The sequence below is a fragment of the Polyodon spathula genome, chromosome 20 (genome assembly GCF_017654505.1).
Source record: "Polyodon spathula isolate WHYD16114869_AA chromosome 20, ASM1765450v1, whole genome shotgun sequence".
In the NCBI taxonomy this organism is placed as follows: domain Eukaryota; kingdom Metazoa; phylum Chordata; class Actinopteri; order Acipenseriformes; family Polyodontidae; genus Polyodon; species Polyodon spathula.
The window spans coordinates 23,298,619-23,323,978 of NC_054553.1; the positions used below are offsets into that span (position 1 = coordinate 23,298,619).

A 25,360-nucleotide genomic window follows, 5' to 3' on the forward strand; every position below is an offset into this window, starting at 1 on the left:
AAGAATTGCAGTGTTTTTGTTATTTGGCCTGGAAATTCATTATAAGAAAAACAACACCATTTCACAAAATCCATCCAGTTTAAAATAGTTAAATTGTGTAATATTAATGAAAAATAAAATCTGTTTACAGGAGCAAACTTTGCAATTCTTATTGACCTACTCAAACAGTTCCTGATAGAATGAATAGTTCTCATTAATGCATTTAACCATGCAGATTAAATTGACAGGACACTTCCTCATTAGCTATATATATATATATATATATATATATATATATCTGAAGCAAGAGTCATGTTTCCATGGTTACTGCGGCAACTGGACACATTTCAAGCTAATGTAATTTAATCATAAAAGGGTCTTGAAGGGGTTTATTAGAGTACATTATGATGGCTGTGTTTGAAGTTGAAACGAGAACCATGCATGTAATGGCCCACTCTACAAATAGAGGCAATGACAAGCCAACAAACCACTATCCAATTCTAATCATTTTATTGCCATCAAATGGTATGAAATTGTAGCCTACCCTAAAACATTCAGTAAAAATTATTAAACATCTACATTAAAAAGCTCATAAGTATCTATACTGTGTGTTTTTTTTTCATTCTCACTTCCTTGGTCTCTGCTCCTTTTTTAAAACCTATAATATAACAGTGACCGGTAGATTTTACTTATCAGTAAATAGCTAGAACCCCTTTATTAAAGTGATTGTAGCTAATCCAATCCTCAAAGATGCCTATTTCAGTAAATGCATTCCAAACTGATTCACTGGGGTTGAAAGAAAGTGCTTTTTGTATGCAGTGTTCAGTTTATAACTCTAACTTGGACAGATTTAATCAATTAATACAAAGTGTAAATGTATTTTAATCAGTTTAAAACCCCTTAAAAACAACCTTTGTAAATGGTCTCCCAGATTCTTTGACTATGAGAACAGTGTGCCTGTCTCTGTGGAGTGTGATATAAATAATTGCTTTCATTTCTGGGTATTCTAATTCTTTTCCAAGCATGTGAAGGTCCTGAGGAATGAGAAAGGGGTGGGGTCCTCTTTTCTCTATGTCGTTTACCAGCAGTTCCTTCCAGGCTTTCTCTGTGGTTTTGATAGCTGTTTGTTTCATACCCAAGGGCTTTGGTAAAGGTTAAGCGACTCTGGCGTGAGATTATGAATGCACTGTGAATACCTTGTTTACTATAATTCAGCATGATAAGAAGTTTAAGTATTGTATTTCTCTTTCTTGAAACTGTTAGTAAAAACAGAAGCAGAGACATTTTTACAAATTTAAATACCAAATCTCTCTTGAGACCGAAAAAGAATGTGAGATTAAAAGAAATATTGTTTGCACTGGCCTGAAAAATGTAATTCATTTAATGATTGTATACAGTTATTTTTAGCAACATTGTAACTGGAAAATATGAATAACACAGGCGTTGTTTTGTGGAAAGCAGCTGAACACACAAAAGGGGGAGGTTTAAAAAACGGCATGACCTTTGACCTGTAGTCTCTAATACTACATACCCAATGGCCCATGAAGAGCTAAGAATATCTCATTGAAATATAAACAATGTTTATTAGAATTGCAGACTGCACGTGACCAGACAACTTGGGTATCTTCTTTCCAGGAAGGTCTCAGCATATAACTTGTACTTGCACACCAAGATGATTACAGTCTGAACCAAACTGGGAGCCTTCTCAGTAACCTTTACTAAAGTATGTCCTGAAATCATTTCAAATGTTCCCCATACCATAACACCATCCAATTGTACTGAAGGATAGTTAGCTATGTATGTGTTTTCCAATTAAGAATGTTTATTTACGTTTTACTTGGGGGGGTATTCAGACAATGTAATATCAGGGGTTGTAAATGGTTAAACTCTTTTGAATATTGTTTTAAATGGTCAAATTCTTATGGGAAATGTATTTTCCCAGCTAACACAATTACTGTGTATACTTGTTTAGTGTGAATCTAAAATAGCGTACAGGTTCAGGTAACTTTCTGGAATAGTTGACAGTCTATCAGAGCAGGATTGTTTGTATTTATAATATGTGGTGAATGATAATTTTCCTATAAACCTCTGTGTGTTACAGTCTTTATACACAGTAATGATGTGAGAGCCGTTATAATAAGATCAGGTGATGACATGAGACCCATGTATAATAAGGTTGATGATAAAACTGAAAACGTCAGTTTTTAAAAACTAACTCTACCACCAGTACATGAACACAGCAAAACACTGTCGACACCAAAACAAACAACAACGGCCTGCAGATTTAAAGTTGTATCTGCAGACAAGATGGAGAAATCTGTGGAAGAGCAAAATAATGCATTCTTACTACCAATGAGCAACTTACATTTAGTAAGACATGACCTCATCCACTTGCCCTCTGTGGGATGTAAAGCCTTGTAGACTGCACTCAGGAAGCAAAGCTTCTTGAGTAACAAGGAAACATTCATTTTTGTTTAATTTGCTGGTTTTAAATTCCTGCTCGTTCAACACTTTCTGTTACATTACCATGTATTATAACAAATAATATACACCAAAACTGTACACATATGCCTGTAATTCAATTTCGGGTTTTGTCACCAAAAGCCTTGTTAGAATTACAGCCGTAGTATTCACAGTTGGGTGTACATTACTCCTTATACTATACCCCCATGATGGATGCATAACCCCAATCACTTGCCAGTGGGTGTATATGTGTATATGTGTATGCCACCCTTTTCATGCACATTTTTACATATCTTGAGAATCATTGATCCAGTTGTACTGAAAGATCGTAAGAACCTCCTTTAGCGCATCAGAATCTGTCGGTAGGCAACCTGTTTGTCTATCTGTCTCTCAAAGTAATTTATTACATATATCTAGAGAAACGCTTATTTCATTTAACATTTGACTGATGCAAATGGAGTTCCTTTGATTGTAAGGGATTCCTAGTAGTAATTCCAGTCCTGATCTCATAAACGCTCATTTTTCAGTGTTATCTTTTGCTTGCTTACTGCTAATATGTGAAGCTATTTTGATAGCAGAACTGATCCTGTAGTCTGGCACTAGAATTTGCAAAGAGTGGATGCTGTAGAAGGTTTTCAGATTACCGCAGTGGGAATTCGCAGTTGATTTGGCAGATGGAATCTTAATCCTGGTAGGTTTTGTTTATGTATGAGGTTTGTGCCAGGGACAACATGGGAGGCTTCAATCATGTTGTTCTCATCCACAGTGAAAGGTGTCCTCAGACCCTCTCCAGAGCCAGGTATCCAGACCAAGCCAGGTGAGGAGGATGAAGTATTCATTGTGGAGCTGGAAAGAGGCCCACATGGGCTGGGTCTGGCCTTGGTTGATGGCCTGGTGAGTACAATTCGATATCTTATAAGTTAAAACATTGTGTGTATTATTGCAAGAGATGTTATCTCGAGCAGTTAGGGTAAGGGTTTCTCTATTGAAACTGCATTTAATGCAATATATAGTAGACAGATCAATCAGTTGACTCTAAATATTTAATTAGTTCACTGTGGGGTACATTCAGTTGATCAAAGTGTTGACTCACAAATGCTTTCCAGTTACTATCAGTGAAGAAGGACAGGGTGGGATGCTTGTCCCTCATTTTTACCCTAAATAATGTGTTTGTGCAACGGTGACTGCCACAGATTGTACACCACCCAATATGATATCATCAGGCACCATTGAAAAAATAAATACATCACTTCCTGTAATGATAGGTCAGAACGACGCCAGTGGGAAGATTAAACATATAGTAGGCCTTGGTACGATTCAACAAAGCAAAGAGTCTTATCATGCTAAAATGCTCTTTTAAATCACATTATCTAACTTCCAGTAACTGAGCTGTGTTGTAAGGAAGCCTTGTGGCCTTCAAGGGTTATTGAGGCCTAGGAGGTGCCTCAAAACAGTGATGGTATTCAGATTAATCGGCTTATTATAATTAAAATAAGGCTGCGTGTTTTGAGATCCCTTAGGGCTGCACTTGAGAAGCTGACGTGACCTCCTGGTACCCTGACTGCACCCCCTCAAAGGGTTCATTTCCCGGACTTCAGTAGGACTTCCCTAGCTGTGCAGTTCAATGCATTAAACCCTATGGATGCCAGGGGTCCATGTGGGGAAAAATAAAGGGAATTTGATCAGGGAATTGCTTTTTGGCAAATCTACTAACCTTTTGCTGCTGTGGAAAGTTTCCTTCAGTGGATAAAGATGTTTTTTTATACAACAAAGTATTAACTTTTAGATTTAAACACTTTTTTCGTATTCAATGCTAGAAAGTGTGTTTTTTTTTTTTACCGGATCTCATTTTGGAATCTGTGTATTCCATTATCAATCTCAAATAATAATTATTTAGAATCTTCAAGAGTCATTTTTTCAACACATTTACTGACAATATATTTTTTAAACGTACTAACACTGGATTGTCATAACCCCTGCGCTTATCTAACGATCACATGGATTTAATAGAACATAAACTTTATCTGATACAAACTTACTTATAGGACAATACACTTTACCTACCCTGAAAATGTAATCCTTGTTACTGTTGAAAATTAAACATATAATGCTGGGTTTTGGCCAGTAAATGGTTAATGGAGCAAGACTTGACTGATTTCAACAAAGCAGGTTCTGTGTCTATTTCCATGTAAAGGGTGCTCTGGCGACCTCAACAGTTTAGCTGTGGAGTAGCACCAGATATTTGGACAGTTACTCTGTGACTAGTAAGAGCTGTAAATAGGGGGAGGGGTCACTGGACAAAACAACAAAGGGGTCAAAGGGTAAGATCAAAACAACTTAAGAGTTAACAGGTGAAAGCTGGCTGCAGTTATATGATGATAAATGTACCATCAAATACAGTAGTTAAAAGCTACAGAACACAGTTCTTGTCAGTGCCACTTTAGTTGGGAGTCCCAATTTTAAAATAGCCACGTCTTCAGTACTAATTGTGAAAATCCTCTGTGTTGGTCATATTGCTCGCCACGTACATTGTGTTTCCCTAGCAGTAGCCCATTTCTTGCAGCCACATGTAGACCGACGAGTGCTTGTCAGTAGCGTGCTGATGACGCCTTGATTTCCCTGTAGCAGGGTGGAGTACAGATTCTCTGGCTGGAGAAACCTTTGTTTCTACCCGTTTACCTGACCGCTCTAGTTCTTTTGTACTGTAAAGTCGATAGAGGTACAGTCAGTAACCAATTTTCTAATAGAATATCGAACAGGTAATTGAACACTTTGTTATTCAGAAATACTGCAAAAAACCTAAAATTAAATAACAAACAACTAGAAGACTGAAAGACTTCTAATCGAAACTTTGTCATTGAATGTGAGTTTCTTTTAGTATTTCTAAATTCACTATTGAGTATTTAATAGTTATGGAAGACTTTACTATTCTAAAGCAACCAAAAACAAGTGTAACCGTGCAGAGACTCTGCTAACCAGCAACCCCACAAGCGAGTATCTTAACCACTATGCAAAAGAGCAGGGCTTTGCTGCATTCATAGCTATTTAACCTCATCTCATCTCACCGACAGGGGACAGAATCTGTAAGGCAGTGTATCACATAACACTGCCAGTTATACATGCATGCACATATTATTATCCATAATAATATAAGATATGCATTGTGAAAGCTTTATTATTTAAAAGTAAATTATAGAAGCTTCAGTATGACAATGAATGGTTAATTGAGGCTTGCAAAATAAAATGATCAATAACCTTTTATAATAGTTGTTTGTGTGACTGGCTGAGTGGTTTAGCTCCTATCCGTTACGCCTGCCAAAATATCGCTTTGAAAAAAGTGAAGCAAGCCTGGAGCAAAAGCTTAGTAAATCCATTAGTATATCTCATGATGCTCCTACTTCTTTTTTCTAAATCGTTCGTATTAAAGTGGACACTAAGTGTCTTTGATTAGAGCTGTCCCACTCACGTTAATCTAGAATTACAAGGAGCTCAAACCAACTGCTCTGCATAATGACCCTGCGTGACACTGAGTGATACAGAAACAGACCCGATCCAGTGTTCTCACCGGCTCCTGTACTGCCTTCGTTGTTCAGGTATCTGTTCTCTTTAGCCTGAAGGGCATACCAGACCAGTTATTCACAGAACGACTGTAAATAGCTCCTAAGTGAGGAGATAACGCAAGTGTTAAGTGGTACAAGTCCAAACAGATATCCTTAAAGGAGTAATGCCTTTTATTGTTTTATATGGGATTGTAGCCAACAAAATAATTTCTAACATAATACCTGTTGTGCACATCCATGTGTGTGTGTGTGTGTGAATTAAAAATATATATATATATTTGTATTCCACCCCTCCAACTATCTGTGGGTTCTCAGGGCAAAGAAGACACAGTCTGCCATTACTTTGTGTCCCTTTGTCTTTGGTGCTCAAAGTTACCTTTATTGATTGTGAGAAAAATCTGTTTTGCATTTGAAATAAGGAAACCAACCTGTTTAGTTCAATTGTATAGAGATGACATGAAATGTCAAACTAGACTCACTTCTTCAAATGTGTATTTTTTTTCTCAATGTTTTACACTGGCCAGTTTTACTGCAGGCCATAAATTAAGTTAGAGCCCTTTGGCTTGCTTGTGTTTGACTTCTTTTTTCACACATAGTTGCCACTGCCTGTCATCAAGGCCAATAAGTGCTCCTAAATATAAAGTCCATTAACCTTCTGAAGCGTTGACTACTGCAAGGTGATGTCACTGTGTTAGTGTAGATTGTTTAATTACGGATTCCCCAAAAGATGAAGGCTTCAACCAAAGAAATTAGGTACAAGGGCTGTGCATTATTGTAGCATATGTAATGTGTAAATGGACGACTTTGATTGAAAGCAGATAATAGGCGCTCAGTTGGCAGGTGCTTCCACATCTAAGATAAAGTATTACTTCGATGAAGAAAAGTCTCAAAAAGAGCTTAGTTCACTGCCAACCTGTATAGAGGTTTATGAAAGATACCTCAAATCACTCTAGTAGTATAGGAAGAATAACTCAAAACAGTGTCTGTAAACTAATTGAATATACTAATATAGAATTAGCACAAGTCATCTAGAGTTTTCAAAAACTCAGAGCAAACACCAACTATCATTTCAAAACGAATTAGAAAGTCTGGACTGTCCCCTAAATTAAACATTTGACTTGTTGGTTTTTGTTTTGGTTATTTCCTTTTTTGCAAGGATTTGGAGTGACAAGCTTTGAGAGTCTAGCCCGTAGGTGTGAAACTGAGCTGTCATGTGTTAGTGTATTAAATGCCTCGGAGCAGCGTTAATGTAAAAACCTGCGCAATCCATATATGATAACTGCCCATAAGAACCTTCAAACTTGTTTTTCTAGCTTTCAGGAAAGAGTACTGGTGGATTACAGTGCTAGTGGAGGATTCAGTAGCACACTTTATTTAATCCAGAACTGAATCCGTCTTCCACTCAAAACACACTTGACAGCTAGGACAAGTAAAATTATACCCCATATTTTCAACATTTAATTTCTTACCTGCACAGTATCCTATTACAGCATGTGTCTTATTGTGTAATTTCGGCCAGGCTTATTAATGTTTGTGCTGAATGTGGGGGCTTTACAAAACACTACTAGAGGCGTGCTGCATTGAACATTTCTGCACAAATCTCTATAAAAAATCCCAGTTATTTATTGATTTTTATTTTTTTTGGGGGGTGGGGGTAATTACTAACTTTTTAAACCACCTTTCATTAGAAATTAGATTTATAAGTTAAAAAGCCTGGTGAACAGATACATCAAACCTAATTATATAAACCACCTACTGTAGAATAGGATATTAAACAGATAATGTTTAATCTTTTAACTGGCTTGGTGTATTACAAGCTTGCAGAACACTCTACAAAGTTTAAAAGTTTACAAGAAATGCATTGCACTATTTTTACTTTGTCCCGTGTTGAGGATAAACAGTGCAGAGGTTCTGTAACACTGCAAGGCTTCAGTACGCTTCTCAAACAATCTGGCGGAGTGCAAAGAGACAGCTACCGTACAGTGCAGTGAACTTTTGATTAAAAGGTAACATTCTGCTTTTTTCTCGTTCTTCACAGAAAACACCTTTGCAAATGACTGGAATATATATTAAATCTCTGGTTCCTAACTCGCCTGCTGCAAGGAGTAAGAAATTAGGATTAGGCGATCGGATACTGGCTATTAATGGAACCAGTCTGGTTGGAATAGACTATAACACGTACGTATTGGTGACGTATTGGTGACCCTAATTAACATATTAACATACACTCACACCTGTTTAGTCCTGTTTTGTTAAACAGTTTTTTTTTTTTTTTTTAAAGTCCAGTTGTATTGGATAATCCAGAAATCTCAGAATATGGAATGCATCAGAATGACACCATTTCTGTTGTTAATAGTGCTTAACTAAAACACCACAACATAAAATGTAGGTTATGTACATTACTGTTCAGTAAAATAAACAAAAAAAAAAAAAAATCTCATCACACTGTTTTATGGGTTATTTTCATATCAGATTATATCAGCTCTATGGAAGCCAGCATGTGAAACACTGTATTAATCTTCTCTCTCTCCCTATTAGTTAACAAACCTGTCCATATGGAGATTCCTTGTTTCTATAAATTCTGTGCAATGTAATATTTGCTGTCTAGATTTGTGCTGGGTATGTAATATAAAAACCACTGTGCTTCAGATCCCCAAAATCTAATATTGTTTTCCCTTTGCAGCGGTAGAGATCTGATCCGGAGTTCAGGAGACAAGCTGAGGTTGCTGGTGGCCAAATCAGAAGCAAAAGCCCTGACCACCTAGATCCCGGTAAGGAAATGTTAACAGGACTGTTCACGAGCCAGTCTGCACACCAAGGACTGTCTGTATAGCCACTCCTGTGATGAGCAAGTGTACTTAAGAGACTGAACGCGGACTTGCTCTGCCACGTAGACACTGCTACTACACCTTTTCTGTGAGTGAAACACAGTAGTCTTTAAACTGAGCGACTGATACACAATACAAAAGCACTTCAGTGGAAAACATCTCCAAACCAATGGCTTGTCATGAAGGATTTAAGAAGATTTCCAAAAAATTATGGTTATATAAAAAGTCTTTTTATAAAATGTTTATTGTTTTTTTTTTTTTTTGGGGGGGGGGGGGGGGTTTAATCATCAACTTACAGACGTGAAATCGCCTTTGCAGAACTGCTGAGTTTCAAGCGAGCTACTGGAGTCTGAAGACCTGAGACATTCTGTACTGACTGCATAGCCAAATTATTCAAACTCAGTTACAATATAACTCCTTATCCATAGACCTAAGTGTAATCACTCAAGCCCTGTTTTTTGAGATCAGGGATGTTAAGTTCCATTTTATTTCCTAAAGGTTTTAATTTTCGGTTTAAACATGTTTTTTACATTTGTATTCCTATTAAAAAAAAAAAAAAAAAAAAACCTTTATTAGAGTGATGTTACTAGAGCATTAATAGGAATGAGACGACATGTATTCAAAAATGTGTATATAGACATGTAGATAACCTTACACTGTACACATTCTATTGCATAAACACTACAGCTGACCTCTATTTGACATGCATATCTTTGACAATAGCTAAAGTTTAGACAAATTCTATACATTTAACATTTGGAAAATGTTTGAACTACACAACCTGGGATTTAAGTTTTATAAAAATAAGTTTTCAATTCCCTGATTAGTTAAAACAATGGAATGAAAAACTACCGATAGTATACCATTTAAAATGCAACCTGTTTATTTCTTTTAAAAGATATTGTGAATCTTTATTAAATGTTTTTGTTATTATTCTTCAGATCAAATGCAAGCCTGTCATTGTAATGTAAAGCTTATTGTTGCCAGTAAGACAGTGTTATTTTATCCATTAAAAAAAAAAAATGGATATGTGATTTTGTAACATTTATATTAAGTATTTTGTTATACCTAAAGTATATCTGTAAGAAACTGAACAACTCCACATTTATCTTTTCAGTATAATAAATGCAATGGCGTTGTTGAATATTTATAAATATGGGTATGTTAAATTTTATTTCAAAGCTCAAATTTAAACTTACTCAGGTCTCTTTTTTTTGTTCTTAAAAACACAAAATATTCTTTAAGTAACAGTTAAATCTTTGTGACAAGGGCCCCATTTGTTATATGTATAAAAAGGAAACTTAATAACACACTACAGATATATAATGTGATGTCATTCAAATCAACAACATGTTTATGTTTCCAGCTGGCAAAGTCAACCCATTCATTCATTCATTAAAAAAAGAGTCCAGACTATAGTAATGTTAAAAATAGTTATGGTAAAATTTTCCATCTCAGCAAAAACACAGAACCTCAAACTCTGAAAAGGTAACAGCTTTGACCATATTTATTAAGCAGCACTCTCTTTATTCTACAAACAAAACTCATTGCAGTTCCACATACTTATCGAAAGGTGAAGCAGCCAAGATGGGCACGACAAAGCATTTAAGAGCTTTTTTTTTTTTTTTTGAATAATTTAAAACAATTCACCTATTCACCTTCAGGTAGGCTTTTAAAGTGGAGACACAGCTCCCCATACACAGAGCTAAGACACTCACACACACTGCTGGTTCTAACAGCCTATCACACTACCTGTGTGTCAAAGGTAGCTCTAACAGTGGCCAGTAGATGTCAACTTGCACCAGCACATGAAGGTCATCATTCCATATGCATAACTACCAAGGTGCTACATAGAGGGTGCTGGTGCTTTAATCCTTAAGCTATTAGCCTGCCTTGTCATAGCACACACTCACACAGAATAAAGGGTGAAGAGTGTGGCTTAGCTCAGACCTGAGGACCACACAAATACATGGCTGTGCTCTCTTAATCATGCAGCTCTCAAGCAGCTAGTATGGAACATTCCAGAACCCATGAATAGCTTAGAGGTGAACATTGCTTGGAAATGTTACATTCAACTAGAAAAAGTTGTCTCAAAATTACTTGTGCTCAATGGCTTTTACAATACTATGTGCAAGTTTGTGTCGATGTACTGCAGCATGTAAGACTTTTACAAGTCTTTTCAGTATGGTTTATCTTTTGTAAACAAACCACTTAAGTATTAGATATACCAGTGTGCATGTATTAATTACTGTTAGAAAGGGAATTTTGGTAATTCAATAAATATTTGGTTGACTGCATTGTAACTCATTGTTAATGGTGTCAGATAAACTGTGCAAAACAGAGTTCTAGGCACAGACTAGTTTCACACACACTATACATTTAAACAAGGAAGTCTTGCTTTAGATAAGTGATGTGGATAAAAGCACAACCTCCAAGCTTTTACTGCCCTCTAAAGCCAAAGTAATGGTCACAGTTTACAATTGGACTGTCGTGAAAGTCAACTGTATAATCGTAGTACAGCGTGGCAAGGTAAGGAGATTGCCGAGGGCCCCCAACAAAGCCACATTCTTCCAGAGACTGGTCTGGAGGAAGAAAAGACTGCTGGGAACACGTTTTATCCTTGAAAATCTTCAGCTTTGTGCTTTCAATTCCCACATACTCTCGAATCCTTTTTATCAAACCGTACACTTTGATGCTGGAGCGGACCACCTCTTCAAAATGCCCAGGGTGGGATTTGACATTATCGAAAGTTATGAGCCATAGTTTCACAAATAGGAACCTGCATGTAGGGAAGAAAGAAATGGAATTGCAGTTTACTGTCTAGTACATACAGTGGATCTTTAGTGTACAGCTGTCAGGAAAAAAAGCTAGAGATAATACAAGGATGATTACAAACCTTTAATAATTTTTTAGTTTTTTTGTATTTCAGATGATTAATGCCTTATTGTTGTGGTTTTAAATTGTGATTATAGATCATGTAATAGCAAATGTAAATTGTGAAATGGGAGGGGTGTAACAAAACCAGATATATTCTCTTCTCGGTTATTTTGCTAGCGATGCAATATTGATAGAACGGATTTCGAATTTGCATACAGAATTGTGTGGTTATTTCTACATAGTGAATTGTAACAAGGGATATACAGTATTGACTGAGAATACATGCAAATAAATACTTCTAAAACTTTGCTGCAGTAAACCATATTGAAAGCTTAGCAACGTGTAGTAAAGCACAGTGAAAATGTGGTATAACAGATTTTAAATTGTAGAAATGTATGATAAAACACGTTAAAATCATATACAGTAAATGTTCAGTATACAGATGGGAAACTGCAAAACTGCCTTACATGTTTATAAGGGTCTCTTTCAACAAAATAATGCCATTTATATGTTTTTTTTTTTTTTTTTTTTGGTCCTGGTACATTATTTATCTTGATTCACCACGACTGTGTCAAACTGTCCTGGAGTAAACACACCCTCTATTTATATACAAGTGCTGCAATATGAGGTACAGGGGCAAGAAGTTGAGGAGTTGATTAACTGACTAGATTGTGTGACTAAACCCACATTAGCAACAGGCAGCAACTGTTTGAAAATATTCAGCATGGTGTTTTTGCATGCTTTGAACTCATCTGCATTAAGGGAACATATAAAGTCAAGTGAAAGACACCAATTCCATGAATGACACCCAAATCTGCATCTGAAATGAAAAATACTGTTCTGTGTTTGAGTACATGTGAAATAGCACTAGAGAAGTGAATGCAAGCCAAACAGTGATTACACAACAAAACTACTGCCCTGTATTTAATAACTACCCTTAGCTGGTACATTTTAGGAAGAACTTAATTATTTTATGGAGCTGTTTCTTTCTGGTGTTATTATAAAAAGGTTGATTGTGAAATAATGCAGGGATCTTACACTTTTTTTGTTGCAGAGGATTATTTTGTTCGCAGTGTTTTTGCATATGATTCAGTGCTGTTTTACGTATCCGTGCAGCGCTTTACCTTCTGTCTGTCTGCAGTGGTTTCCAGAGTCCCAGCTGACATACAGTACACGGCTCCAGCTTCTCTTTAGTGCACTCTAAAACAGGCTTAGATTCTTCAGTGGGGTCTCTTTCTCCCTCTGTTCCATCCTCTCCCTTATTTTCCTCATCTAGATCCTCTCCCTCATCAGCAGAAGCAGCTTTTGAGTCATGGAACCTTAACAATGCGTATTACAGTAGGTTTTATTTTTCCCTTATTTAATTGTATTAAATTGTCCATTTGGACCCTGGAGTGGCTTTTTTTTCACTGCAGGTTCCTTGAACACCAGCTACCAGCAATGCCCTCCTCTACAACTACTGCCAACACTTTTCCATCTCCCTATGGAAGTCATTTTGCTTCATAAAGACGAATGAAATGTCTCAATCCTAAAATTGTAGGTGGTGTAACCTTTTTAGCCATAGCTGTACAATTGCAAAGCTGTGCCTGTTTAATTAACACTAACAAGACTTGACACAGGCACCAATTATCAATAATCTTAGACTACCGACAGTTGGTAGTTTAAGATTAATAACCAGGATCTGAGTCCTTATTTCCCTGAATCAATTTTCACAATGGTGACTGCCAAGACAGGTAACACATTGACTATTGTACTAGTCTGGAGAGTTTCCATTACAGTAACTCATAGTGGTCCTGCACTAGTGAACAGATACATATTTAGGTGATTATCTATTTAGGTATCCCAAGATCCAAAGGCCACCTTGTAAAGAAAACCGTTGACAAATTTGTAAAACTTTAAATAAAAGGGCCTTGTACTGAATTTAAGTAACATACTCTGAAAGATTGCAAAAACCTTTAAAATGGTAAAGGAAATAAACATTACGATGGCAAAGAAACTAGTCTAACAGGTTTTTCCATACTTTTAAAAGGAATGCATTATGTCATCAGCATTTTGATTACCCATCTGATATCCTGTTTTTTGTGTTCCCTATCATAAAGCAGTTTCTGCTGAGATCATTATCTGCCAGGCTTACTAGATTTTCCAGCTAAAAGGACTTTCAACCACCAAGTGCAAGTGTGATTTTTCCATTTATTAACCCACAGTTGCAGATGCGGCCGTATCTAAAATTGAAATTCAGTTTTAAGAAGTGAAGTAGCCGAAAACATTTTTGCTTGAACAATTAGTAAGCCTGAGAAATAATGATTTAAGTGATAGAGAATGACAGAGAACGCGCATTACCCAGTGATGAGAGTTCTGGCATTTCTTTTAAGTCTGACTTGCATTCATTTAAATCCAAACGACAGAATGAGTGGGAGGATCTCATGGTTACAAATGACGACATTTGATCGAAGGAAGGTAATTCTCTGAATTCAACTGTTTAAATGTAGGGTTAAACATTTTTCTTTTCCATACATTGTACTTGTTATATAAACAGACTAGACACCCGCTCTCCCATTCGGGGGCTTGTGGGTTACTCGCCATCCTTATAGTACTCTGATCATTCTTAGTGTATCCTCTGTTTATACAATGTTAATCAGGTAATACATGAAATGACGGTATATAAAGTAGCTCTTTAACAAGCAGTCTGTTTGACCCAATCTGAAACACCTATACGTGGAAGCCAAGAATGCAGTCTTTTAGCCATCAGCACTATCAATCTGTTGTCTCCCAAACCACTGCAGGGTCAATCAGCAGAAACAGATTAGGGAATCTGTCACCACATTTAACATGCTAGCAGCTTCATGAAATGGCTGTCTGTGCTCAAGCATTCATCCTTTGAAGTTCTGCTTCTAAATGCAGGTTGTGTCTGCAAAGTAGCAACAGCTTTAGTAGATAGAGCAAGTCTTGTAAGTAGGCACTCAAAAAAAAAAACCTAACAAACAAAAAAGCTAGCTACGTTGCTAACATCTTTTAAGAAAGGTTCAAATATCCCTTAAACTTTTAACACTGACCTTGCTTTTTGTAGACCTGTGCCAAGTTCAACATAGTCTATGCTCCCATTGTTGTTGTGATCAAGTAGTTTAGTCAGGATGTGGAGCTGGACTTCAACACAGGGGATACCCAGGTCCTTCATGCCTTCAAGAAACCAAAGTTCTTGTGTTAATTCAGCTGCAATGTATACCCGTCATGTACTAGTTTGCTGTTTGCATGGTACTGACTGGCTCTGTGCAATCAGTGCAATCCAGTCATACTTTTATAAATTATGCATTTAAATTGTTATTTCTATCAGGAATCCTGCTTGCCAGGGGGACAGAATGATTTCCAGGCACACACTTCTGCACATTGGCCACCCACAAATTTAGCAAGCCGGTGAGTTTAGCATAGGTTTTGCTGCCTGATTAGATAAAATATTTCTGCAATACCCTTATAAACGTTTACTACAGTAAATTTTCACATTGTCAGCCCATTGAATTGAATGGAAAGGCAAGGACTGAACGTGAACCACAAACGATAAGGTTCAAAGATTAACATCTTACCATTCAACTCAATACTGAGATGCCATTACATAACAGATTTCTTTACAGAACCCTGTATAATGAGGTGTATCATAAAAGAATAGTAGTTTTTCATCAACCTCCATTCAACACATAATAAACTACAATAAACTACAACTCATAATAAACAAGAAGAGCCAGCACAGGCAGGGCCAGATATGGAAAAGCATTGGGTCTACCCAGCTGAAAATCCTCGCTGCTCAGAGTCCCTGTCCCACTCTTATCATAGGCTGTGAAGAGTTGCATTGCCAGGCGATGGTGATCCCTGATCCACATATCCATCCGATCCAGAAACCGCTCGTACTCATCAGTGTTTGACTGGAATTCCTTGCTGGCTTTCTCCAGTTTCGCCTTTAAAAAAAAAACAACAAAAAAATACATGGAACAAGAGCAATGGATTACATGGTTAGATGATAATGACTTTTTGTCCTGGTTCATAGTTTCTCCCGCTCCATTATTTTTTGCTGTTTGTTTTTCCGCTTTTTAAAATAAAGTTCTTACCCCCTAATAAAGGGTGGTAGATTGTTTACAGTAAGAGAGAAGAAAATATTTTTGGTAGCAGTGGCTCTAATCCTTTTTCAGAAACAATTATTGTTGATAATATTGCAATAATGAATTATTGTTTCAACCTACATGATCAGAAAATAGCTTCAAATGTTATTCCCTTGGCTTTAATGATATTCCGTTATGTTCCTTCAATATTCATATTTATTGCCTTCTTCTGTTTCACTCTTTGCAATAAACCTCCTGCTGGGGAATGCCAAAGCACAGAATATCTCACGAAATAGTGAATTGTATAAATATGTCACTGGATCTTGTTTTCTACTGTACTGTAATGATAAAGCATGATTTGAATTTAGAAAAATCATACAATGATGCTATAATCACACTAATGCTTCATATTTTCCTTTAAAAGTGCATGGAGCTTCATATGTAATTTTAACAGATGTTTTACATTCTCTTCTATTTTATGATGTTTGAAGTTATTCTGGTTGCTGCATCATCAATGTGATGAAGGTGAGAGAGTGAGACTAATTTGATTATTGGTTTCACCTTTCACACCTAGCTTCCCTGCTCACAATTATGACATGCTAGTTGGGTTTATTGCTGCCTTTAACAAAGTCTTATGTTTTCTTCACTCAATGGGCTGTATTTTCGTAGCATTTACTCCAGTCTTTAATTAACTCCTATTTTTTTTAAAGTAGAAAAAAAAGCTTATTTAAAAAAAAAAAAAAAATAGAATCAAAGTAAGTGCTACTAGTCATGGCCTTTAAGCTTCTCAGTTTTGTACGTTACATGGAATTTTCTCTTAATGAAGGACTGGCAAAAACGCTTTGAAAATATGAGATAATGAAATTGGAGAAGGAATCTATGAAAAAGACCTTGGAGTTTTTGTTGACTCAGAAACGTCTTCATCTAGACAATGTGGGGAAACTATAAAAAAGGCCAACAAGATGCTCGGATACATTGTGAAAAGTGTTGAATTTAAGTCAAGGGAAGTAATGTTAAAACTGTACAATGCACTAGTAAGACCTCATCTTGAATATTGTGTTCAGTTCTGGTCACCTCGCTATAAAAAAGATATTGCTGCTATAGAAAGAGTGCAAAGAAGAGCGACCAGAATTATTCCAGGCTTAAAAGGCATGTCATATGCAGACAGGCTAAAAGAATTGAATCTGTTCAGTCTTGAACAAAGAAGACTACGTGGCGACCTAATTCAAGCATTCAAAATACAAAAAGGTATTGACAATGTCGACCCAAGGGACTTTTTCGACCTGAAAAAAGAAACAAGGACAAATGGAGATTAGATAGAGGGGCATTCAGAACAGAAAATAGGAGGCACTTTTTTTACACAGAGAATCGTGAGGGTCTGGAATCAACTCCCCAGTAATGTTGTTGAAGCTGACACCCTGGGATCCTTCAAGAAGCTGCTTGATGAGATTCTGGGATCAATAAGCTACTAACAACCAAACAAGCACGATGGGCCGAATGGCCTCCTCTCGTTTGTAACCTTTCTTATGTTCTTATGTTCTTATGTTCTTATGAAAATATGGTCCAATGCATGTTGTTAACAGTACATTCCAGTAGTCCACCATAATGTTATTGTCAGAATGGAAGCTTGCACAGTTGTAGAAGTTTCACAGATGTCATGAAAATTGAAACATAACAAAGATTTGTAACCAAAGAGGATGAATGGCACGTGAGTAAGAGAGCATTCAAATTTTAAAGCCTTTTCCATTGTTCCTTGCGATTTAACTTGATTAAATCAGGATATTTAACAGCTTAATTAGGCCCATTCCACCCAGGGAGAGGTGAAGGTTTCCTGACTATTCCAGATCACTAAATCCTCTTTAGTCTGGTAATTGTAGGTGTAGTAAAATAGTTCTGAATCTTTCCACTTCACTCTGATTTAAAGACACACTGTACATTTCCAGTGCAACACACGCAAGTCATATATACAGAAAGCACTAGTTAGGTAAGCGATTGTCTAGATATGTAAAAAGAGTTTCTGTGATATCCATGTTACTGAGAGATAGCATCTAAAAAACTGACCAGTTTCTTTTCCTCTTTTGTCAATTTCTGCTGTTTCTTCTTTTTCTTTTTCTTCTTCATTATTCCCTGGTCACTCGGCTGCCCAGGCGCTGGATTGCTAAGGCTTTCCTGTGCTGTCTGGGGCTCTTCTGTCAGGTCAGGCACAGGGGCAGAAGCTCTGTAAAAGTTGAGAACATTTTTAATCCAAAGTGGAAATTGTTAAAGTGAAGGTAAAGAAAAACCTCTCTTTCCAGCAACAAAATGAAAAATAAAACCACCAACATTCACTTAAAATACATTCAATTAAATATCCAAAGTGGCTATTTTTGGTTTTGTAACTTGTTTTACCATCTTGAAAAAAAAAAAGAAATTATTTAAACTTTGAATTAGTCAGTCAGTCACTGGCACAAAAAACAACTTCATTTTGAAATATTGGACACTTACTGACTGTACACTGAAGTCATTCTTTATGAATGTGATTTGTCAATAGTTACATGTGACATGCTGTAACTGACCAAAACAGAACATACATTTAATTTACAATGATACAGGCTGCCAGTAGGTGGTGCTATAGTTTGTAATATACTTTACTGTATCTTTCTGTGCTTTACTAGGCATGCCTGCGCTATACCATGCTTTCCTCTACACTCAGCTACACTTTTCCGCTATTGTTTTCTTGATTCTCAATGGAAGAGAACAGGCGTACAAACCTATGCATGTTTTCCAGTTGCATGCATAGACCTAAATTCACTGAGCCTGTGTAGATATGCAGGTGGGAGCACCATTCATCTTCCAGACACAAGAAAACCCATCTGGGTGAGAGAGTACAGGGGTCCCCTTGCAGATCCTTTAATCAAGGACCCAAGCTGCCAGGGACAGTGGGGCGCTTCTGTGATAATAACCCTGGCTGGGACTTTTTTCATCGCAAAAAAAGTCAGACACAAAGGCTTTTAGAAAAACAAACTTTGTTGTCTGGAATAATGAGATAAGATTTTTTTTTCGTCTAAGGTCGTTGATGCCAATCGGAAGTCTAAGCACAGCATGGTAAAAGTAGATTTGATTATTTAATGCTATTTTCATCTTAATGTCATAATGAAATGACCATATTTAACTGCAAAATTCACTGCTCCCCTTAGTAATTTCAGCCATCAAGCTTTTCAAAGTGCAGAAAATGTGTTATAAAGGAACAGTTTTTGCTAGCAAGTGGCCATTTCATTATGACATTAAGATGAAAATAGCATTAAATAACCAACCAAACCCTGCGTCTTTTCTATGGTACAAAGTGAGGGTAATGCATGTGGTTTCGTTTGCTCTGTGTTTGCAGAATGACTTGAAAATGTATGAAGAAGCTACAGTATCTGTGGCCAGCACTGTAGCCACAGTACCTTGAGGCAGTAACAAATTGAGACTAACTGTGCTTCTACTGCAAATTGTACCAATTTATAACACTTTCACTGTGGTTTAACCTCAGTTAAGTCTATCTTTTACGGGAGAGTTGTGCTTTATTTGAAGACATTGTTGTTACCTCACTGCACCGTACATGTCAGCAGCTGGTCCAGGCTGCATACGCACTCACATGGTGTCCAGCTCGGTAATGCAGTTACCATGATTAGTGCTTTTTTTGTCATTTAAACTTTTTTTACAAAAGGGTTAGACACAATGGTAGTAATAAATCTCCTAAATGATGTCAATACAGTGCAAAGCTCTTCATGGCACTGATCTGGAAAAGCGGTTGCTGTTCCTGAGGAAATGGGATTCTTTCTTTCAAGGAAGTTGGGGTGGAAATCTGTAAACAAGTCTGTTCTCCCGAATAGCCCATTGTCACCTCTTTGTGTCCGTTTTACGCACAGGTTTCCCTGTCCATGAATTTACATAGCACGTAACCAAGGCTTTGAAATGACCTTTTCTTAACATCTTTGCTGATGTTTTATTTTCTCACTTATTTGAATAATTGCAATAAGAACTATTGCAAACATTATAAACAGTTAAGGGAACATAATAAACTTGATTTATTTTAGCATGTACATTTGGACACTATGCTTGTCAAAAACAATTGCCATTAGAATGAATTGTACCTTGCAGTAGTATATTCAACTGTTTAAGTCTAATACATCATAGTAAAAGCTAAGTAAAACTTCTAAGTAGACTGAAAGCACAGAGGAGCTTGATAAAAGCCTGGTAAAGTCAAACAAAATGACAAACAGCATGAATAAAAATGGGATTGCTATTATAAAAGCATGGAATATGATGGGAACCACAAACTAAATAACTGTATACAAATCTGCCAAATTACAATTTTGGTGCAGGATACCGTATTATATTAAACTGACCCAAAAACAAAAACAAAAGATAAAATGAAACATTCCTAAAATGGGTGGGTCAATCGCTCAACACAGGAAATCCAAATGCTCTAATAGTTTATATTCAGCTCTGTGTGTACAGTAGCGGTTACTGCTGATAAATATCAAGTTGTTTGGCACACCCATGGTTTCACAAGAAATCTTTCAGCTGAAAAGGCCTGTGGTATTTTTAAATCGCTCTAGAGAAGGGGTGTTTGAACAATACTGCTGGAAATTGGTTCTTTATTTGCAGCTCTGTCTTACAGCGACCTCTTCAGGCAGAACCCAGCATGTGCAGAGATTCACATTCACTAGTTTCAGCCTTGGAACCTGCTCTCATTTAAAACCAAGTACTGAGATATAAGGAGGAGGAATGAAACAATGTGTAAGGCTAGTTTCTGTAGCTTAGTCTTAGCTAACAAAATAATTACATAAACACCACTAATGTTTTACATTTGCTTTCAATTGTACAGGTAATATTTTCATATATTAAACTATATAGGTCTCAAATGTGCACTTTTGAAAGAAACATGTGTTACAGCAAACATGTAGGTTCATTTCAAAACATAATACAGGATTTGGTATTTCACTGGGTTAAAGAAAACGCAAGCCATGCTTTATATTTCTTACACTTCCTGGGTCATTTCGTCTTGAGAGTGAAACTGTTCCTTCACTGGCTTCTTTCCTGTCAATAACCAATCAACTCCTTCCCCTGTTGACTGACATGCTTACAGCCAGTAACATGCTTTGACCCGGGAGACACTGCTGAAGTGAAATAACTTAGGAAGTTCAAGTGCAACCAGATAACCCAAGAATAAAGACATGGAAACAGACAGCTTCATGTAACCTACAGTTTGTACCAGATACCATGTTTTCAAATTAAAATACATAGAACATGTGAACATGAAGCGAATGGAATTGCAAAAGGGAGATTTAAGGAATTATTTTGTTAGCTACAATTTTAAAATTGCATTTTTGTTGTCATGCCTTCTACTTTAGCAAGAAGCAGATCCAGTGCAGATGTTTATATTTCATCTTTACACCCAGGAGCTCTGTGGCCGATGGCTTCTGGAGGATAAAGGCCAGCCCTGCAGGTGGTCCTGTGGAATCCCCAGTGAAGATTGTCAACTTGGCACAGCCAGGATGCAAACATGCGTTCTCCAGACTGTATGAATCACCCCATACACCATGCATTCATGCCTTTGCCAGATAAGACAGAAATCCAATAAAAATATGTTTAAGTCCAATGTATAGTGTGTAGTCTAACTAACACATCTCTTCTGTTGAATTAGTTTACAAGAACTTGGATTTCACGGATATTTCCTCCATGTATTATGCCTAATGCCTAACAAAAAAAATATCAGCAAGGACGCCAAACATATATAATGATCATGAGTTAATCATAACTAATTTACTTGTGCTGCCCTCTTTAGTACCATGATCAGTAAGATCGAGGTTCACACTTCATGATTTAGAATACAGATAAGGTTTCTAACTGGTGATTAAAATGACAAAGAGGCTACAAATATATTCATTACTCAACTCTAAATGGACTGATCAGTCACCCAAGTTGACGTTTGTTAGGTTTCTATGGAGATATGCATCTGTAAGTAAAAGCTTTAAAACATGGAAAATAGTGTTGTAGCACTTTGTCAGCCACCAGAGGGTATAGTTATTTAATGCAACTGGAGAAAAGTTCACCACAGATATTGGAAATAAGTCAACATTTGTTATTGGTGCTCTCACAAATGATGCACTGGGTAGAGCTCAGTCAAATGGTAAGATTAGATTTCCTATCAGTAAATCATTTCACAGTAAGCATAGTCGGTCGTAAAGCCCTATGTATATCCCTTAATGATACTGCATGTTAAAACATAATGCTTCGTGTGGTCTGTTTACATGCTTCCATAGTGTTCTGTGCACCCCTTATTACAAACCGACCTTGTTGACAGCTTAGTTTATTTACACTCATAGAGGTTCGTTTTTAACAGTAAGGCAAATAAACACGATGCCCCTGGTGATTATATTATAACAATTTAAAAGAACCATGAAAATGAAGCACGCATGTGCAAAGCCATGTGTAACACGACTAAAATGGAACATATGGTTTAATTTGTCAAATAATAAATAATAATAATAATAATAATAATAATAATAATAATAATAATAATAATAATAATAACGCGTACTTGGCTTAGTTTAACACTCATTTCAAATACAGAAAATTACCGCAGGCTATACTTACTTTTTCATGGGTTTAGATTTCTTTAATTTCTTCGGCATATTCACATCCCACAGTCGGGGTTACTTAAAATAGCAACATTTAAGACATGTATAGCATGACCGAATTAGTGTATTATAATTTTCTAAATCTGAGCTTACTACTAATGTCCATTGAATGGAATCGAACACATCCGTATTGAAAAACGAAAAACACTGTTCAGGGGTCCGTTGCTAGACGCGTCGCTAAGGAAAGCTCAGACAAACATGTTAATTATACGCTAGCTAATGTTAGCGTATAAGAGCGTCTTTTAAGAGTGCATGGGTACCATATGGGCTTGAATGATAAAGCAAAGAATCTCTTTAATGTCATTTTAGAATAACATCACTTGAGACATTATGTTATAAGAATATTTCTTCTGCCAAATGGCTATGTGTGCAGTTGCTTGCTCGCAGTTAAAATATAATCGAAATACCGTACTACTCGTCAGACACGTCAAAAAAAAAAAAAAAACTAGCAAAAAAAGGACTTCAGAGACTCACAGGAGACAGGATGTACGAAGACCTGTGCAGCGGCCTAAAAACACACACACACACACACACACACAAACTGCCACAAGTTCAAGTGAGCCCAAACAAACCAACATTTCGTCATTTGTCTGTTTGTTTGTTTGTTTGTATGTTTTCAAAACGTTTACGTGAATACCCTTTTATGTATAACTGTATGTGTACTAATTTACTTGTAACACACAACATTACAGGCAATGTGCCAATCAAAATACTTTTTAAAAATGTTTTAATTTTTTTATTGGCTTTGTTTACGTATTTGGACCAATGTCAAAAAATAAATAATTCGACACAGATGGGTAACTTATATATACACACAGTGCCTATACTAAGTATTCACCCCCTTGGGCGTTTTCCCAGTTTGTTGTGTTACAACCTGAAATCATGATGCATTGAAATGGGATTTTTTTTCCCCCTTTTATTTGCACAACCTACTCAACACTTTCCATGTGTGAACAAATTGAGGGGGGGAGTGAAAAAACAAATCAATTAAAAATAAAAACCTGAAAAGTCTTCATTAGATTAGTATTCACCCCCTTTGCTAGGACACTCCTAAATAAGCACAGGTGCAACCAATTGCCTTCAGAATTCAAACAATAGGTTTATTGCAATAAAAGTGGTTCACATGATTTCATATTAAATACACTGATCTCTGTAAGGTCCCACAGTTGGATAGTGCATTCAAAGCAAAGATACTTCCATGAAGACCATGGAGCTTTCAAAACAACTCCGGAATAAAGTGGAAGCCTGGTTTGGTGTTAAACCTAAGTTACTTATAGAAATAAATTTTTTCTCATATCATATAATAGCTTTTGATAATGAAAGCATTTTCACAAATTTGTCAGTACTAAAATACAATACAAGACCAAGACAGAGTTATTGCAGAAACAGGCAGTACAGTAGCTAGAAATTTTGAACTTTAAGGTATTTGCTACTCTAACCTTCTTTGTGTTGTATGCACTGTATTCGTCTCTGCGTTTTCTAACAACGTCATTTTAATATCAAGTGTATCGACCGTTCTTTTTTATGAGACATATAAAACTCCTTATTTTCATGACATATCTACTTACATTTTATATAGTTAAGTGACCACAAAAAAAAAAAAAACTCATTGGGTTGGAAGGCAATTAAAACAAAAAAAAAATGTAAACCGACTCACAGTGTGTCAGATACCCGCTACATTGCAAGTATAATGTCAAACTTTCTTCTTGTTTTTTTTTTTTTTTTAACTGGACTTTCTTTGTAACGCCCATTCCTAAAATATTTGAACACCTGTAGTCCAAAATATGTTGCAAAATCTGCGTCAACGTTTTGAAAACAAACCACATGTGGTTTAAAATTCGATAAACACACGAGCAAGTATTAGTTAAGGTCACTGTCATGGTTTTCTGAACACTGTGTCAAGCGAAAATTGTGTGAGGAACTGTCTCATGCACTCGCCTTACGTATATCTCCACTTAATCTCATGCAAGTGTATTGAAAAAAAAAATACCATAATTAAATCTCACAGCTGAAGCATCAGTAAACAGGATTGCAGCAATGGTGCACACTTCTCAGAGCTGGTGGTTTGTTGTTTTCAACATGTTTTGTATTTTTTTTAAGTCTATACTACGTATTTCTTATGACTGTCCACAATGTACAATAGTCACTTTTCTGTTTCATTTTCAAATGTTGTGCCGGAGTTACGAAGACCCTCCAGTGCTTAACTAGACACCGCGTGAAATGGCTCACACACCGATAAATACTGTATTTCCACAATGTTTGCATTACGGGTTTGAATGCATGAATGCTATTATATTATGTAGGAAGAGCAAAAACCAATACTGTTGCATATTGTTATTAAAATAATTACACTCAATGTATTGAGGCGCAATCACATTGCAATAGCATGTGGTTACATTAGCAGTGATTTTAGCATAATAGATATTTCATAATTTGAATTATTCTGTGGATAGATCCCTACTATAGCAGCTAATATTGCCGTTAGTGCCAGTAGACTAATATGGGGGCGATTTCATCTTGGTGATTTTTATTTATGTATTTATTTATTGTTTATTTCTTAATTATCAGGTCCTGTAATCATGCTTTATATAAGACATGGATCAGCTCAAGCAAGACATTTATCATCTTTGCAGATTTTACTGAGGGCATCCCAGTACTGAAACTACCACTGATCTACAGACAGACCTACAGCAAGCAGTTGAGCATAGCGGAGTATGGGTTTAAGAGCCTGGAGGCCCTGCTAGAGATCATGCTGGACACAATTACACTCCAGTTTGATAAAAAAAAAAAGGGGGGGGGCTCACAGTGAAGGCTGCAGGACCTAGAACAAGATTGGCGTGCTTCACCAAGGGCTCCAGTACTATTCCAAATCCACTGGCGAAGACGACCTTAACACA

The 25,360-nt window shown here is 36.5% G+C and overlaps 2 protein-coding genes across 4 annotated transcripts in view; one reads left to right on the top strand and one right to left on the bottom strand.

Moving 5' to 3' along the window:
* Positions 1–9,984, top strand: part of LOC121295494 (ras-associating and dilute domain-containing protein-like) — a 71,765-nt gene extending 61,781 nt beyond the window's left edge. Inside the window, exons 14-17 of one of the 2 annotated variants that reach the window (XM_041220180.1) lie at positions 3,209–3,336; positions 8,041–8,180; positions 8,686–8,773; positions 9,129–9,984. In XM_041220180.1, coding sequence (XP_041076114.1) covers positions 3,209–3,336; positions 8,041–8,180; positions 8,686–8,767 — 350 coding nt within the window. In that variant the 3' untranslated portion in view covers positions 8,768–8,773; positions 9,129–9,984. The other variant, XM_041220181.1, reaches the window with a different exon arrangement.
* Positions 9,985–10,082: 98 nt separating this feature from the next.
* On the bottom strand, positions 10,083–22,619 carry LOC121295495. Of its 2 annotated transcripts, XM_041220182.1 has the most exons (6): positions 22,420–22,619; positions 17,857–18,013; positions 15,483–15,654; positions 14,761–14,884; positions 12,832–13,026; positions 10,083–11,609 (listed from the first exon to the last, which is right to left on the bottom strand). In XM_041220182.1, exons 1-6 carry the CDS (start codon positions 22,455–22,457, stop codon positions 11,270–11,272), a joined length of 1,026 nt encoding a protein of 341 aa, XP_041076116.1. In that variant the 5' UTR covers positions 22,458–22,619; the 3' UTR covers positions 10,083–11,269. The 2 variants fall into 2 exon arrangements, with proteins under 2 accessions (XP_041076116.1, XP_041076117.1); XM_041220183.1 differs by lacking the exon at positions 12,832–13,026.
* Positions 22,620–25,360: the final 2,741 nt, after the last annotated feature.

What these genes read in the sequence shown, in the direction of transcription:
- LOC121295495 (XM_041220182.1), bottom strand. Translation starts at nt 22,457, where the DNA reads ATGCCGAAGAAATTAAAGAAATCTAAACCCATGAAAAA. An exon ending in AAATCTAAACCCATGAAAAA is followed by an intron (nt 18,014 to 22,419) that starts GTAAGTATAGCC and finishes CAACTTTTACAG; the next exon opens with AGCTTCTGCCCCTGTGCCTG. An exon ending in ACAGGTCTACAAAAAGCAAG is followed by an intron (nt 13,027 to 14,760) that starts GTCAGTGTTAAA and finishes CGCATTGTTAAG; the next exon opens with GTTCCATGACTCAAAAGCTG.